General features: G+C 47.1%; 1 protein-coding gene across 8 annotated transcripts in view; it reads left to right on the top strand.

Moving 5' to 3' along the window:
- EPHA5 (EPH receptor A5) overlaps positions 1-8,128 on the top strand; it is a 199,650-nt gene extending 191,522 nt beyond the window's left edge. For 6 of the 8 annotated variants that reach the window (XM_063337209.1, XM_063337207.1, XM_063337206.1 and 3 more), the window contains one exon: positions 5,214-8,128. In XM_063337209.1, the coding sequence (XP_063193279.1) occupies positions 5,214-5,319 (106 nt within the window). In that variant the 3' untranslated portion in view covers positions 5,320-8,128. The other 2 variants (XM_063337204.1, XM_063337203.1) reach the window with 1 other exon arrangement.
- Positions 8,129-18,183: the final 10,055 nt, after the last annotated feature.

The following is an 18,183-nucleotide window of genomic DNA, read 5'->3' as shown; positions in this document are numbered from 1 at the left end:
TTTCCCCAAATGACATCAGTAAAACAATCTTTACAATTTAAGAGGTTGCCTTCAAATACCATCCAAAATGATTTTCCCCAAATTCAAACTGTGTAGGAGACAGACGTGGAAATTAGATGGAGAAAGGAGAACTGGGTAATCGCTGCCAAAAAAGGCAGGAAAAAAATATGCTGAATGTAAAGAATTTCTAAAATCTACTGAAAAAAAATCTGTAGCACTGTAAGAGGGGTTGTGTAGGAGCATTGGCCATAATGCTGGCGGGATTGGTGACTATTTACAGGATCTGGTTGAGATGGTAGATGTTCAGCATTTTTTTTAAACACCCCCCCACCAGCATGCAAAGCAAAATCCTGGTTACTGCCCTGCTTCTTACGAACTGATGGCTTAATGCATTTATTCCAGGGAAGAGTAGTATTCGTGACAAATTTCTGAAAGCAAAAGATTAAAAAGTTAAAACCGGTGAATATCGCCCCAAGTCCTGAGCTCTGCCTGCTTAAGCAAAGACCTGAAAATGTATGTGTTCAAACAAAGAGTGATTTCTACATTTAGCTCTAATTCTTGCAAAGGGACGAATCACCTTGTGAAAAGTGGAGCCTCACCCTCCACCCCCTCTTTCCAACTGGATATCAGACATGAAGGCAACCTTTCCAGTGGACCAGACCTGCTCTTTAAACTTGTGGACCACCTAGTGACTTTGAGTGTGTCTGGAGCTCTTTCAATCCACTGCAAGAATAACTTTACCAGGACAATACTCAAGAATAGATAGATCCATGACATGAGTTTCAGTCTGACCCTTGACTGGACCAATTACTAACCATGTGGACTACATACTTCCACCTTTTGAAAGACCTGTACTCACTGAATCTCAGGACACCCTGTTGTTTGTTATTAGATGAAGAGCTCTGAATATTTGTAATAATATGTGCTGTGTTGCTTTGCATTGTATTTTTTTTTCTTCTAAAATAAAATGAACTATTTATTGAAAGTTATACTGGATAAAGAGCATTTAAGAGTTCACCTGCTCTAGATGCTTATTCTTAACCTGAAATCTCAGTCCTGAGATTGTGATACTGCATCTGCTTCTGAACAAACCAGTTCTCATCTCTTGATCAAGTAGGATAGGAATAATGAATAAGAGCAGATGAACTCTTAAAAAAATTGTTTTTTAAGTCCTCATTTAATGCAAAAGTCCCTAGCAAGTGGATTCCTCTCTCTTTAGCGTCTTCTGAAGGTCTTTGAGGTTCTTCTTCTTTCCCCTCATTCAAACTGACAACTAACTATGTGAGTAGTCCCAGTCTGAACAGGCAATTGTAGAGTTAACAGCACGTGAAGAAGAGTGGTGAAATCTGGCCTGGATGGGAGATGAAATACCAAATATCTGTGGTAGGTTGACGGCTGCCGGACACAGAGATCTTTCAGGAACTTGGCCCTTTTGCTTGCATGACTAACTGGCTGGTGAGGGGGGTTGTATTTTATGTGGCAATCCAGTCCTAGTCTACACTGTGTTTGACAAACTGGTCCATGGTGTATAAGTAGTTCTGTTTGTAAATAAAATGTTTCAAATATATTTCTTACAACGTGGACACCGTGAATTCAACCCTTGCGAATGGAGGATGTTGCAGGGAAGGGGGTACTGTGTGGTCCCTGGCACGTTACAGCGGGGCTTTCGTGCAAGGTGGTGGTAAGAGAGCAGCGTGCATGCAGCTGTATACGATGAGCCGACACCAATTTTCCCCTTTATTTCCTTGGCTTTTTGGTCAACTTAGGTCGGCCTCTTAGTACTTCATTGGCAAGTGATTCTAATTCCTACCTCTTTCCATTTTCAGCCCTATGTGAATGAGAGAGAAGTGAAAAGGGGAGACTTCTCCCTGAAACAAGAATAAAAGTTGTCTCGTTGCTGGGGGAGTGGGTGCATCAAGTATTTTGAAGCAGGGAGACCCCATAGCACAGAGGTGCCTGTGTCGCCAGGGTTTCGGGGAGCGCCCATGCTGCTGCCACAGAGGCGCACACAAGGCCCAACACCGGAGGTCAGGTCACTTGCATGGCAAAGTTGCAGCTGGGATCCTGATGGCAAGTGTCATTTGCCTCCAGGTCTTAGTTCCGCCTTTTCTTGCAGGGAATTGCACATTCCTATTGCAAAACCCCAGTAGATAGCCACACACATCTCCTCTGCGGAGCTGAGCCCAGTGAAATTACCAGTTGACCTCAGTCCTGTGAGCCATGCAGCTCTGGGCTGGAGCTTCAGAACAGTTGTTCTGCAGCCCTTAGGTACAGAAGTTGATATTTTTTATCCCAAAACCAGCTGGGTTGCGCACCCGATTTTGTTGGAAGTTGGCTGCTGCCTTATGCTGCTTCAAGTGCTTCAGTGCTGGGTGCACAGGAGCATGCAATGTGCTGTAAGTCACGCTTGAAAAATGGGAATTAAAGCTCCTGCATTCTCTAGGTGGTTTTCGGGAAGTTTTGTTGCTGGCTTTGCAACACGCAAGGTGGCTTTTGAATAAAGCTGCTGATTTTATACTAGGTGAGCATCTGGATCAGGAGCTGTTGTCTTCTGGTCTGTCTTTGCAGAGGCAAAAGACCCCACAGGAGTTTTTGTTCCCTCTCTGAGGAGTCCCTGTGCTTTTGGCCAGTGGCTCCACATTCAGGAGGATTTGATATTTGAAAAAAAAATAGATTGGATCCCCTGGTGAGCAGCTAATGGATTGAAACCAGAAACTCCTTTTTCTTCTTCCTCTCTTGTAAATCAATGAGGCGCTCCTCAAGCCTGTTAAGTTAAGGGGGATACTATAAAGGGAAAAAAAAAAGCTGCGTAGCGAGTAGGGCTTTTATTTTATACTGATAGGGCTGGACGTGAAACACCAAGTTGTACATGCCTTTCTTATAGTTTCAGGCTATTTTTTTCTGCATAAGATGCAAGAGTATCAGAAATGATACATCTGCGAAATACATGGTGCTGGATTTTCAAAAGAGCTCACCTTGCACTTTAGATACCTGGGGGGAAGAAAAAAAAAAAAAAAGCTGAATTTTCAAAAAGTTCCAGCAGAGTAGCACTCAGCAGGGGGAAGATGGATGTTGGCTCTCTTAAAAATCAGGTCCTATATTGGGGTTGGGTTTTGGGGGTTTTTTTGATCTTTGGTGTGAACTTCCAACTGTGCTGTGTACATAAAATAAATTGCATGTAACAATAGCATTACTACATTTTCCTTCGTTATTAAGATGGCTTGCTGAACTAGTTTCACAATTCAGTGGAGGCAGAAATGAAAGCATGTCCCCCTGAGAAGGCAGACACCTTTTGCAGGTGCTGCAGCCTTTTCTCTGCCAGGTAAGGAGCGTTGCTGATATGTCTCATTGACCTCCCTTGCTCCGTGCCCCTTACGTTGTGATTTCCCCTATGCATCGTTGAGATGCATCACCAAAAAAGGGTACAATAATGAAATGAAGTGTTTAGCCTGGAGCAGAAAATCTGGTATTTTCCAAATCAAAAGGCTGAAAGTGTGATAATCCTTGGAGAACAACAGATCTAACTTTTGGCTTCAACCAGCTGTATATTAATGTATCGGCCTTCACTCAGGATTGTTTTTTATTCAAAGCAACGTTCATCTATTTAATTTTTGGACATGGATGGTTGGTTGTATTTGCACAGGAGTCTCTCTCTAGAACGTGGAGCTGCTGAGAGAGGTACACCTTCATGGGTAGTTCACACAACGTTTTGTGAAAGTGTTTTGGTGGTCGTTGCATGTGTTCACCTGCAGTCCAGCATGCAGCTGTGCTGGGAGCTGTAGGCCAAGTCTGCAATACACCTCACGTGTTGGTTGGGCTCCCACGTGTCACTGGTGATCCCCAGCCCTTGCACATGCCAGCCCTGCCAGTGAGGTTTCCAAAAAGCACGTACGTGTTCAAGGAGGTCACGTCCCGCTGGCTTTCGGTGGAGAGCTTTCTTCTAAAAGACTTGCGCCCAGGGTGTTGGGAGCTCTGGGTTTCATGTGTGTTTTGGCAAGACTGTATAGCCCTACGTTGGAAACATCCTTTATTTGGTCCAGCCTGGAGTTAGAAAGTGAGGGGCTGATACTTCTCTAGTGGAAGTCTTCAGACAAAACACCACGTCTCCTCTAAGTCGAACTGCTTCTCTAACAGTCTCTGTGTTTTGCATTGGAAACACAGATACACCTGTCATGATGTTTCTTCTGAGATTTTATTCCTACAATTTCTTTGATAACACTTTTCCGCCTAGAAGGAAATCGCTACAATTATACTCTGACATAACCCATGGCCTTACCTGGTTTTAGATGTGTCATTGAATCTGATCACCCAAGGTCCTGCTGTAGTATCTCCAGGGGACAATTTGTCCCACTCCTGTCTTTTGGTAGGATAAATTGTCCCCTGGAGGTGCTTCTTTCACACCATCAACATCAACCTTGGTGATTACCTTCATTTGTACACCTAAATTTTAGAGGGCTGAGCTTCTGAGAAAACACTTTCCTCCTAATCCTGCATTTCACAAACTACCTTATTTTACAGCTTTCCTGTAATGGCAGCTCAGTAGACAGACTCAACACAAATGCCTTTGGCTTGTAGAAATCACCCCTGAAACAAAATCAAATGTGGGTTTACAGGAAGATTTGCAAAGGCCCAGAGGGGAGCTATGTTGCCAATTCTTGTTGACTTTCGGGGGTCATCAGGGTGGTGGCCATGCTCGAGGCTTTTGCCATTCAGCTCTTTGTAGGAGCTGGCTCTAGGATTGCAGTTTGTGTATCTTTGGCTTTGCCTAGTCTGAAGAGGAAGGAAGCGTGGATTGACCTCACTCCTCACTGCTCGTATCCGAGATCAAAAAACAGCCTCTCCCAGGAGAAGAGGAAACTGCAACACAGGCTTTCTTACATGGCTTTTCTCTTGGAAGTAGGACTTTTCATGCCTAGCAGGGTCCTTGGCCAAAGGTGATGCTGACACTTTGCTGTCCAGCTTTTCTCCTTAGCCAGTGAGGTGATCTCCGTCAAATCACATCATCTCTCACAGATGCCATGTCAGCCATTAAAAGATGAAAAAAAAAAAGGCGGGGGGGTGGCGGAATTAAACTTGCCAACTAAACTTGGTTTCGGGAGCTGCCCATGGTAAGAGGTAGGCACTGGCAGCAGCATCGGTGCGTGCGGCGCGTGGTGTGCGCGGCGGCGTGTGCCTGAGCGGTCCGTGGAACCAACGTCTGCTTTCTCCCACAGGGATTTGAGGCGGCTGGGAGTGACACTTGTTGGTCACCAGAAGAAGATAATGAACAGCCTTCAAGAGATGAAGGTCCAGTTGGTGAATGGGATGGTGCCGTTGTAACTTGGTTTTAAAGTCGCTTCCTCAAGTGGGTCGGTCCTGCACTTTGTATCCTAGCCCTGAGATTTATTTTGACTAGAAAAAAAAAAAAAGATAAAAAGGGAAACTCAGTGGTTTCTATAACTGAAGGACGTTGGCCTCTGCCGCAGTGTTTCTAAAGCAGTGTTTGACTAAAGTTTTCCTTTTCTTCCTATTTGTGTCCTCATTTTCATGAAGTTAATGTAAGATGCATGGAACATGGAAACGAATCTGCTGTACGTGAGGTTAACCCGTCTTTTAAGCTTCAGCGACTACGACAACAAGCCTTCCCACCACATGTTGTCTGTACATGGGAGATATATATATATATATATATATAGCACCTTTATATACTGAATTACAGCAGCACATGGTAATACTTCCAAGGACTGACTTGAGTGGAGGAGTTTTGTAGCCATTCGTGGGCTCCCAAAAGCTGCAGTTTACTGAAGTTTAACTTCGAGTCTTACTTGTCTACAGAAGTGTATTGAAGAGCAATATGATTAGATTATTTCTCGATAGATATTTTGTTTTGTAAATTTAAAGGAGAGAAAAAAAAATGCTGTTACACAGCATTAAGTTATAGAGACTAGTGTATAAACATGTTGCTTGCTCCATGGCAAATACAATACAGGGTGTATATTTTTTTTTTCCTCCCTCTGTGTTACCAAGTTCTTCTCGTTTGCTCTTCTGGGAGGATGATACATGATGAAGATGTATATACTGTACAGTTTGCTACGCATCAGGTACAAGATTGGGGCTCTTTCCTTGGTTTGTTGGGGTTTTTTTTCCTCCTCTTCTGCTTTGTTTTGTCTCCCTTTTTTCTTACTGCTATGCTTTGTATTTTTGCTGCTGTTTGGTTTGAGCAACATATAAAACCTTCAGGACTTTTGATTACATATATGAGGTAGAAAGAGTCTGCTTAAATAAAAGACGTTGCCCTCTCCCTTTCCACCATGGGCTGGGGACATCCAGAAGAAGAAAAGTAAAACATCTGGTTCTTGGTGGCCTCTAGCGACAACATGGCATCAGTTTTTGTGTGTGTGAGTCCTGCTCAGAGGTAGCATGGGATTGATTCCACACCAGCATTTCAGACCAGTAGCCATCAACCAGTGCAGCCCTCGCCCCTGTCCCTGGAGCCCAGGAGAGCAACCACGAGGTGGTTTTAGCTGGAAGGAAGGGATTTGGCTGTTCCTCTTCTCATTATGGGGTTTAAGTCCTGGGGTGCGGTGTGGAGGCGAGCCCATCGTCATCCAGCATGGAGATTTTGCACTATTTCCCCCAGAGTGATGGTGATGGTGGGATTATTTTGGGAGCTGTGCTGTCCCAGGTAGACATTTTGAGTTTGGGTATGGACCTGGCCACTTTGGGGCAGAGCACAGGGAGGAGGGAAGAGCCAAGCAGCCCAATGGGGTCACAGCGGTGGCATCCTGTGGGTGAGAAGGTTCCATCCATCTGGGACTCTTATGGCTCAGGTCAGCACTTGGTTGGGGTTGGGGTTCAATGTGTCCATTAAAGCTCACAGCTGCTGTGAGGGACCTGAGGGCAACCCGATCCCCTGGGATTCCCACCAAGAAACAGTTTGGGGCTGTCCTCCTCATTTTATTATAGATAGGATTAATCAGCACAATTCATTTGGTATTCATAGGTTGGGCTTTTTTTTGTGTGTGTGAAGGCTTTGGTAAAGATAAGGATTTAAAAATGGCTCAGCAGATGGCAAGTGTTTGCTGGTTTTGTATATATATTGCTTCTTTAGAGGTTGGGTGGCATCTTGTAGCATCCTGCCTTGGTGGTAACATCAACATAGTGACTTGCCGCAGCTCCCTTCGTCCCTGGCGCTGCAGAGCCAAGCCTGAGGAGCTCATCCAGTGCCAAAAGTGTGTCCTTCACACCTTGCAGAAGCAGGTGAATGCCACCTTCAGCCTTTTCAAAGGTCTGTCTTCCATTTCCCCCAAGCCTTTGGATGAGCACTGATACAAAGAACAGTTTCTAAAGAAAAGGGAAAGGTCTAGGAGGAGAGAGTTGGGTTTGTTGGGTTTTTTTCTTAGCAGCAGGGCTTGCTTGCTTTCAGCAGGGCTTCTTCAGGCAATATTTGCCTGTTTTGAAATGGCCTCCTCCTCCTCCTCTGCAAGCTGCTGCCAAGCTCCTCAGGAAGGGGCAGAGATAGGAGGGAGAGGAGCTGCAGCGAGGTCTGACGAATCTTGACGGTGTGATTTCTCATCCTGTTGTTTCATTTTGGCAGTCACCAGACCACAAAAGAGGAGGGTGGGGAGGGAATCAAGACATAACAGTTTCAGCGCGTAAAAGAGATTTGTCATATAATAAATAAGATTATTAGAGCTGTCAGCAGAACTGTCTTGGGATTATTTGTGCCTCCCTGCCCGCAGCACTTGGGAAAATAACCCGTAGGAAGACAGAAACAACTTGGTTCATCGGGAGGAATTGTTCAGTCACTGCCCGCCTCCGTCAGCTGCACCGAGAGAGATGCTGTTAGCAAACATGCAGCACGTTCTGCCTGTCGTCTCCGCTCATTCCTTACCTGTTGGCTCTGCGGGAGGAGTTGGGTTTGGTCCTTTTTCATGGACTTTTAACAGCAAAATCCCCCTTTCACCATTTGCGGGCTTTTAAAGGCATATGTGGGATGGCTGGGACGCGTACCAGATGCTGGAGTAACCTTCGAAATTATGAACTAGTGGAAAACAAACTGTTCTGAAGCCAGACTGCATTTGTAAATAGGGCACCTCTTCTCAGTTCCTCCAATAAATAAATAAATAACCTTTTCTATTTATTTCAAGAGCTGTTCTTGCTACAGATCTCTGTATAATAGGCTTTGTCTCGGAGCTAAAAATAAAATAAAATGGTGTTTTAATGAGTAGGGTCCAAAAGTTACAGCTTCTATGTCCCCAAGCAAATTCCAGAGACAACGGAGGTTTTCGGTTCCCATCCAAGAACTATGAATACTCTGTATTTCGGGCATGGTCATATACATTAGGGTGCAGCAGCAGGAGATGACGGTAATATTTCACTGGTTATGCTCTTTGTAAGGACTGTGAGTGGATTTTCTGCCTACGGCAAGTCTGACCGCTTTGCTTGTCCAGCTCACTACTGCTGTGGCTGGTCCAACGAATACCGGTTTTTCCACTTTGCTACTAATTGCAAGGAAGGTATTTCAAATGGTCTAGGAGGTGAAATGCTCTTTTCGATACAGTTTTTCATTTTGGGAGAAGGATGTGTCCCCAAGCATGGCTTGTGTAGACTGTCCCCCTTTCATTGCGTAGCTACCATTTGAAAAAATCATCTGAGCATAAAAAAGGAAGACTGATTTAAAAGGAAAAAAAAAATCAGTTTAAAATTTTATTTAGTTCTTCTATATGTTAATGGCAAGAGGAACAAAAAATGAACGTAAAAATTTTTTCTTGTCTATTCAGTGTTGAATATAATGTAGAAGTCCCAGTGGTCAAGAAATTGTGACTCCTTGGACTGCTGTGGTCTTGAAATTAGTCATTAAGGTGTGTGTAAGATATATCCGTAGCAGTCTTAAGAGTAATGCTTAGTTTCCAATCCTTTATTGTACTTCCTTAGGGCAGGTAGGGCGGGAGCTGGTGCATCCAGCGCTGCTGGAGCCGCAGCATCCGTCTCAGCTTCTGGCATCAGCATTTTAATCCATAGGAGACTGTAGCAATGCTGTATTTATTCCTCCTCTTTCCCTCCTCCCCGCCTCCTTGGATGCTCTCTGTGCATTTTGTTTGTGTACATGGGTTTTTTTGTAGTGTAAGATATGAAATTTTCTATTTTTTCATAAAAATAAAAACCTTTGACTAACAGCGACATCCAGTTGTGGATCACACGCACGCGTGACCCCTCGGCTTTCCATGAAGCATCAGGATTTTCCCCCTTGGAAAGGCAATAAATCCTCTTTATTTTTTCTCTCCTAAACACAGACTGGGCGCTCGTCTTGTGGTCCCTGGGAGAGAAAGGGGCCTCTGGGAGAAAGGAGACATGTAGACCCCACGTGAAGGCATCCTACCTTGTTACAAGCCGTTCCTTCTTTCTCCTGTTTTTATTTTGGGGGTGGAAATCTGCTTTTTAGTCTGATTTGTGGAGCAAAGCACCTGCCAAACTGACCGAGCCCCGAAGCAGCCCCTGGCCACACCATTCCTCAGAAATACCAATTTTGTGTGATACTTTTTTTTCCCCCCCAAGAATTGATTTTTTCTGATTTATTTTTTTTTTGGAGGGGGGACCCCAGCAGACCCATGGCCAGCCAGAGCGCCAGCCACCACATCCCCAACCCCATTCCTCCCCTGCCCCATGGATTTGGGGCAACCTCATGCTGCAAAGGAGTGCGAGCCAGCCTTCAAGAGAGGTGAGAAAGGCCATGGGTGGGGAAGGTCGAGGGGTGAGGGGGAAAAGATCAGCCTGGGAAAGTTCTAATGGAGGTGGTGGTGGGCAGCCAGCATCTTCTGGCTCCTGCGAGATGACCACTGCTGAAGGATGAAGGGGAGAGCTGAGGATGAGGATGCTGGTTCTTCTGACATCACGGGAAGCCATGGCAGACGCTGGTTGGTACGCTCATACCCTGGCCAGGAAAGGCATGGTAGGCCGGGACAGTGGAGGAGCGCTGCTTTATATATTAAAGGGAGCACAAGGTCAATTGGGTTAGCAAATTGAGGTTGTCAGCAACTCGGATAAAATCTCTCTGGATTGACGTGCCAGTCCCCATGCAGTGTTTTCTTACTCAGCCCAGGGTTGTCTGGTGGACCACGATGGCGACAGACACTGGGAGGGATCAGGGGGGCTCTGAGGGCAGGGGAAAAAAAGCAGTATTAACTCGCCCCATGTAGGCAGCATCCTTGATAGCTTCGTGGAGGGAGAGAGCCTGCCAAGGGGAAAACACAAAATAGGGATTTTTGTGAAGAAGAAGTTGTAAACAACAAGAAGAACAAAAGTTCTTCTTTTGTAAAGAAGAAAAAATTCTTCTTTAAAGAAGCTGAAAGCAAAATCTCTTTACAGGTGATGGGGAGGCATCGGGCAGGCGAGGATGGGCTCATGGGGAAAATGGGAAGATTCGCCACCTCTGGCAGCTTCAATGCAAAAAAAATGAAAGCAAGCAAGTGAAAATCTTGAGGAATAGGGGCATTTAACAAGGTGTCCTTGATTTCAACTGCCATAGAAATAGGGATGGTGGCCTCATGATGACACATCCGTGAGAGTAGCTGCTTCCTGTCTCTGTTCCTCAGGCAACATGATCGGGAGGGAGATGGGGATTAGGATGCAAATGGACAAAACTTGCTACTGATGCCAGTAAAGACGAGAGCTGGCTGCGATCTCTTTCCGTAATGCTCTGTTTTAAGTGAGAATTAAGGCTATTTCCTTGAGCCTTTGTGCCCTTCTTGGTTTGGGACCAGCCCTTACACAAATCTCGAATCAGGGTTGGCTTATTATTTTCCACGGCTGGGCTAGGTGTGAGAAGAGACACTTGCGCACTGTGGCCGCCGACTAATAAATTTACCTGCTCAGAAAGGTATGGTGCTTTGCCTGCACGGGCTCCGGCTGGTCCCTGCAATAAATGCGCAGCTGCATCTCCAGTCGCAAACGCCAACCCTTGAGGATGCTTGAAAAGCCGTGCACAGGGTCATATTGTTCTCTGCATCGCTCTCGTTTTCAGTAAACTTGAAACAAACTGCAAAGCAAGATGACCCTAATGCTGGTGACGTTGCAGGGCAGCGAAACAGCATCTCTGTCTTATTTTTCCTGTCCAATAACCTAAAAACAGGGCTGGGGGTGCTCTGAACAACTCCCCCCCCCGCCCCCCCCCACCTCTGCCAGCCCAGCAGGGTTCAAGCCTGTAATGCCAGGATCCCCAGAGGATGCTGTGGCCCCAGGGCAGGAGCAGCAGGGAGGCTGCTCCCCATCACCCCGTGAAGCCGAGCTGCCTTGCAGAAAACGATGCAAGATTTATGAAGCCATGGGGAGAAAGAGCGAGGGACTCTTCATGTATTTTTCATGGGCTGAACTGCATAAGTGGCATGCAATGCATAAACTGTGACCGGATACTTCCACAAAAAAGGGACTGGCAAGCGGAAGAAGAGATGAAAGAATAAGATAGATTTATTCAAGTCAATGGGGCCTGTTGAAAGTCATCCTCGAGTGCATTAAGAAGCAGCCAGAATAGCGCGGCCTGATCCCGGGGCAATTCATCTTTGCCAACAGAAGGAGGGAGCTGGACCCCGAGGACTGGAGAAGGGCATACGTCCTAGCTGCTTGGTAAAATGGATGGGTAGGAGGGGAGAGAACACCTCAGCCACCGTGCCTTGGATGTGGTGTGGGACTTAAGGAGATGCTAGGACATCACTAGCAGCCAGGTCAGTGCAGAAAGCAAACCAACATCAAGGCATCACAGAAACAGCTCAAAACGGAGTAAGACAGGGAAAAAAAGGGGCTACGGTGGGAAAGTCAATGCAGGGATGTAGGGGGGAGTGCTGCATTCCCCATGGCAGTCCCCTCAGCTCATGTGCTTCCAAGTGTGCATTTTTAATAATGCCACAGGTCAAGATGAGTACTTGAAGAGTAGAATGGTAAGAGTTGGAAGGGACCTTAAAGATCACCTAGTTCCAACCACCCTGCCATGGGCAGGCACAACTCCCACTACACCAGGCTGCTCAAGCTTCATCCAGCCTGGCCTTGAACGCTTCCAGGGATGGGGCATCGACAACTTCCCTGGGCAACCTGTTCCAGTGTCTCACCACCCTCACAGTAAAGAATTTCTTCCCAATATCTAAATCTAAATCTACCTCTTTCAGTTTAAAACCATTACCCCTCATCCTGTCATCACACTCCCTGATAAAGAGTCCCTCTCCACCATTCCTGTAGGCCCCCTTTAAGTACCGAAAGGTCTCCCTGGAACCTTCTCTTCCCCAGGCTCCCAACTCTCTCAGCCTGTCTTCATAGGAGAGGTGCTCCAGCCCTCTGATCGTCGTCACAGCCCTCCTCTGGACCTGCTCCAGCAGGTCCGTGTCCTTCTTGTGCTGAAAACTCTGGAGCTGGACACTGTACTCCAGGTAGGATCTCAGCAGAGCAGAGCTGCTTCCCTCAACCTGCTGGCCATGCTTCTTTTGACGCAGCCCAGGATGCAGCTGGCTTTCTGGGCTGTGAGCACACATTGCTGGCTCATGTTGAGTTTCTCATTCACCGACACCCCCAAGTCCTTCTCCCCAGGGCTGCTCTCAAGCCATTCTCCACCCAGCCTGTATTTGTGCTTGGGATTGCCCCAACCCAGGTGCAGGACCTTGCACTTGGCCTTGTTGAACTTCATGAGGTTTGCACTGTCCCACCTCTCAAGCCTGTCCAGGTCCCTCTGGATGGCATCCCTTCCCTCCAGCATGTCAACCACTCCACACAGCTTGATGTCATTGGCAAACTTGCTGAGGGTGCACTCAGTCCCACTGTCCACGTCGCCAACAAAGATATTAAACACCACTGGTCCCAGTACTGACCCCTGAGGAACGCCATTCATCACTGGTTGCCGCTTGGACATCGAGCCATTGACCGCAACTCTTTGAGTTCCTTATCCACTGAGTGGTCCATCTGTCAAATCCATCAAGGAAGCAATCTCAGGCTGAGATCGGGTAGGAAATGGGGTGACGCAGCATGGCCAGCAAAAGGCTTTGCACATTTTGCACCTCTGAGAGCAAAACAAGGTGTGCTTGCAGTCATTGCACGCCATAGGGTCTGCAGGGGAAAAGCCTCGCACAAACTGGGTGGGGGTGATGCTCACTGAAGGTACCGATTGTCTCTCTAACAAGACTTCCAGTTGGAGCATTTGGGGCAAGTCCTTTGGGACCCACTGGGTTTTGGTGGCTGCAGACCCCTGCATTACGGTGATCTTTGATAACCTGTTAATATATGGCTCATTATTTTCTGCCCGACAAGGCCTATGAGCTGGCTGTGGAGGAGAACAAGGTGCCCACGTAGGTGATTTTCTTATCCCATCATTTCCTCACCTCCAGCTGGGGTCAGCTCAGCTATTCGTAGCATCAGCTTTTAGTAATATTCAACGAATGAAGTATAATGCTGGTTTGATAACCTATTAGCAGCTCTAAACATGATTTTTTTGACCGCAAAACTCTTTGAGCTCACCCATAAGCAGCTGACGGATGTGTTGGTGCTGGTGAAGATGACTTATTTCTCTCAAAGCTTATTTTTTTAACTACAAAATCAAAAGAAAAAATCCTCCACGTTTGAAAAAAAAGCAGCAGAACTGAGAGATAGACTGCCAGCCGTTTTCTTGGTTTGCTCCCAATAAAGGCCATATTTATTACAAGAAAATTGAAATCCTATCGATTTCTCTTCTGAGGCGCTGTGTTTCAAGCTTGACATTTAAACATGAAACTCTGGGCTCCCAAGTTTAATCATTTACTCCTCAAGAAATACAGCGTGTGGAGCTGCTGAGCGAAAGGGCGTGCGAGGTAAAAATTATATTTCATTGGGAAAAAAAACAAGATAGGGTGATATGTTCATTTAAAAAAGAAGATAGGGAACGACCTCTCCCATCCAGTGGGAAAAATGCCGGTGGAGCAGCATCCCGCGGTCCCTTTCCATGAGATGCGTAGGAGCTCAGGGCTGCTGGGCTTGCTAATACCTTTCAAATGTGATAAAACCCATGGTTAGACCCAGATACTGTCGGAGGAGGGGAAAGGAGGCGTATGCATATGGATGGATAGATATGTAGGCACATGCATGCAGAAGCAGCGGGGGATAAACTCTTAATTAAGACAAGGATTAGGGCATGACTGATAAATGGTGAATGGCAGCAGATAGACTGGCAGTGAGACTGGATTGGGCTAAAAAGGGACGGTTTTGGGCCAGGTGGGAATGATAAGTGGGCATCATCAAAGTTTGGCACTGGGAAGGGTTTAGCCTCAATTAATGATCCTGGCCCAGGATGAATTAATGACCCTGGGGAGGCAGCCGGGAGGGAGGTGGGGTGCTGAGGTGGCCGCAGAAGGGACAGGTGGTCTCTGTAGTCCTAAAATCCCACCGAGATCCATCCCACCAGGAAGCCACCAGCCGCTGAAGCAGAGAAGAGGGGATTGGATGGGCATAAAGTGGCCGGGAACATGCGTTTGGCAAGAAATTAGGTGGAGGGAATCCACGGGCACACTTTTCATCCTGGCTTGGCCGCAGCTTTTGGGCTTGAAAGTCACTTGCAGACCTAAAGGTCAAACCCTGGTGTCTGGATGGAGAGGAATATGTTTCTTTGGCTTGGAAGCAATGGCCTTTGGGGCTTTTTTTTAGTGTTATGCAGTGGAAAACGAGGCTTTCACAGCCAGGGTTTGTGAGCAGCTGCATGCGTGATGAGCCCTGCACAGAGACCAGCTCGCTCAGCACCTGCTGAAACCTGGTTTTGAGTGATTTTAGGCCCTGAGCGTGCCCAAGTGGGTCCTTTCCTTGGCCCAGCAAGGGGAGGGGGAAGCGAGAGTTGTGCCTTCACCCCTTTGAAACCCAGAGTTTGGAGAGCAGGGTGGCACAGCCAAAACCACAGGTCCTTTCATGGCTGCAACTACACTTATTCCAGCAGAAAACTAAACTAAACTATTGTGAATCTTCTGCGTGGAGAAGGGCTGATGGCTCTGGCAGAGGGGAAGTTGGGCTCCCCTTCGGGAGGGCAGTGCTGGCGGGTGCAGCATCCCAAATCAACGTGAAGAGTCGCTTCAGGGCACAGAAATCAGCCCCACGATAACTTCATTATCCGTCTCCCAGCCTTAACTAAGAGCTGTGGGTCATTGCCCTGCTCTCCCATTTAACGCAGCAGCTGGAGAGACACTGAACCCGTGGCCTCCATGCTTTGCATCCCGGGGGGGGGACTCCAGACAGAGGCAAAGTCCATCCCTCCCTAACGCCTTGAAATTGGGTGATTTCTTTGTCCAGGAAGGCAATTAGCATTCAGGTGCTGCTGGTAGCATAATCAGACAGAGCTGACAGCGATAGCTGCAAAGCCAGGGCCCAGGTCAGAAATGTAATGGAGAAATAAATTTCGGCAAGTGAGCACGGTCATATCTGGACTTCAGCCACAGCGGGTATGGGGGCAGAAAAGAGCCCTGCCTCCTGCTAGTTTATCATCCATGCTCCGGTGATCCTCATGGCCGTAGCTGATAAGCATCCCCGCTTCTCCAGCAATGGTAGCAGCCCTGTAATGGGGGGCCGAGAGCCCCGGGTACCACCCAGGGATGCTGCGAGTCCTCTTGGCCCCGCATCCTAGTTGTTTAAAGCCAGACCTTTCCCTTCAAAAAAATCAGCTTATTATGGGGTGCCTTTATGGGTGTTGCCACTGGGGTTTGTAATGGGGGGGGATTAAGGGCCCTGGGGTTTTGCAAGCTGCTGGCTGGGGATGTGCACACCCCAAATTGCTGACAAAGGGTAAAAAAAGAGATAAAGCCTGATGGCTTGCAGCAGATTTGGGTGCAAAGTAGGAATAAAAAAAATCAGTTAGTTGTCCTGGTGCCCCCTCCATTCCTGTAAATTTGGAAAGCCTGAGTACAGCTGAGTTTTGGGAAGGGAAGGAGCAGGTTCTGGCCCTTTCCATGCAACATGGCATGGCTGCCTTTGAAACTGGGCTCCCCTCAAGCCAAAAAAACCTGAAAACCAACAGGCAAGAAAGGCAAAAGGCCCATTTTCTCAGAGGAAAAAAAAACACCAGGAAGCTGAGCAGCGAGCTGCAACGCCTCCATCAACGATGGTGTTGTATGGGCATCTGGTCCCTGGAGATGGCAGGCGACAGTTATCCCAGGGTAAGCTTTTTTTTCAAAAATATTATTCACCTATTCAAGGAGAGGAGGTGTCTTATTTTCTAAAGGAAAGATGAAAAGGACAGCAGCTGTGCTCCAGGTTATTTTTTACACTGTGGAAACATCCCACTGATGAAGCAGTGAGTTTCTAGGAGCTGATAAATCAGGAATTGAATGGAAAACAGGGGATCTTTTGGTTTCCCTAGCTTAGTGATTAGATTTGATTTGAGCTTCATTTGAAGCTGACCCGTGGCAAAGCCCTTTTATATTCCCTGGGAAGGTTTACTGCTACTGCAGGGCTCTGCAACCTCCCCAGCTTTGACAAGTGACAGCATGGCGGGAGGTTGTAAGAATATATAAGAGAATAATTTAAGAAGTATAAAAAATATATCTAAGGAAAAAATGTAAAAATTATAAAATGCATATTAATATATATATATGTATGTATAAGAGCCTTTATCAAATTTAAAGCTCCAGAAACGTGATCTCGTACTTCCCCCAAACAAGAGAAAGCAGGCCTGCCATGCCGAGGACTTATATTTTTGTGTGTATCTAACCGACGCAGAAAGGGAGCCGAACTTGTGCTAATAAGCAGCTACTCAATACGCCTTGATGAGTGAATGCATTCAGAGCCTATAGAGAGCGAAGTGTTTGTCATGGCGAGAATGGGAGATGATTCCCCTCCTGTGAATTTGCCTAAGTACAGAATAAGCATCTATTTTCTTTCTGCTTTCCCCCTTTTTCTAAAGCCCAGCTGTCTGTTAATGCACATAATGATGGTCCCTCGGGGGACCAAGCCTGAATTCCCATTCATATGCAAAAATCATAAGTGAGAAACTTTAGATTTGGCCCAACTAACATTGTGTGCTTCTCCCAATGAAGGAAATTCCAGCTTGCCGTATTTTTCCTGCCCAGCGCATGCCAGATGTCTTTAAAAAAAAGCGGGATATTTGTTGCTGCTGATTATTCCTCCCTGCAGATCCAGAGCCTGCGACGAGGGAAGGATGCTCCTGGCACCTCCATAATGCGCCGCCTCTGCGCGGGAGCTTGGAGCGAGGGAAAGCAGGAGGAGAATTGCCTGCTCCGCGTTCGTGTTGAACACCAAACCTCTTGTGAGCATGTCGCGTTGACCCTGTGAAAGGTAACAGCCCCCTCACAATGGGATGCGTTTAGGGAACCCTTCAGGTGCTGTTAAAGATACTTGCCTTCTCCCCGCAGCCGTAGCCGAAGCAGTGTGTGCAAAGGGAGTGAGGTGGTACTGTGTGGTCCGGACTTGGAGGATATGATCTGGTCATCATGGACTATTAAGGTATCTTTAAAAAGTGGAGCAGTGACACACACCCACCGCACCCCCGCCATTGCAGGGCAAGCTGTGCCTTGTGCCTGCTGGCCAGGTGGTAGCTGGCCTTCCTCTGTTGCCTTACAGACAGCGGGAGCGGGGGGGGGGTGGGGGTAAAGGCCTGAATATGACAGCCAGGGGGCTGAGGCAACTAGGGAAAATCAGGTATTTGTGCAAAACCAGCTCCTGGGTACTCTTTTTCAGGGGCAACGCTCAGTGTTTGCATGGCAGTCAGCACTGGCCCTCTGAAGCCCTGCCTTGAGCTGTCCTCCAAGAGCCTCCAGAGCGGTCACGCTAAGGAAAGCAGAGGCTCAGGAAACTCCTTTTACACTTCACTGAACCATTTTGCTTTTCAAGGAGGCTATCTGGCACGGGAAGAGAGATTGCACTGAGCAGAAAGAAGAGGGCGATGCTTTGCAGCGAAGCTTTGCTGGAGGCAAAGTGCCGAGGCTCATCCCTGGGTGACGGGGATGGGGATTATCTCATATTGGGAGAAATAGCTATGAACAGCTAGATTGTTACTGGAAAAACCAAAGCCCCAGGTTATCCCTCCTTTGGGAGGCTGCGACATCATTGTGGGATTATTTTGGGTGGCCACGTGAGTTGCGTGTGGCGGGCAAGTCATTTTTCAGGCTGGATATTGGCCTTGGGACTGTGTGCTTCAGAGAGAGGAACTGATTTAAGAGGAAAGCAAATTTAGGACTTTTTCTTTTTTTCCCATGG

This window comes from Chroicocephalus ridibundus, chromosome 5, assembly GCF_963924245.1.
Source record: "Chroicocephalus ridibundus chromosome 5, bChrRid1.1, whole genome shotgun sequence".
NCBI lineage: Eukaryota > Metazoa > Chordata > Aves > Charadriiformes > Laridae > Chroicocephalus > Chroicocephalus ridibundus.
Note: the sequence above shows the minus strand (reverse complement) of the source record. Positions and strands in the feature narration are given on the sequence as shown.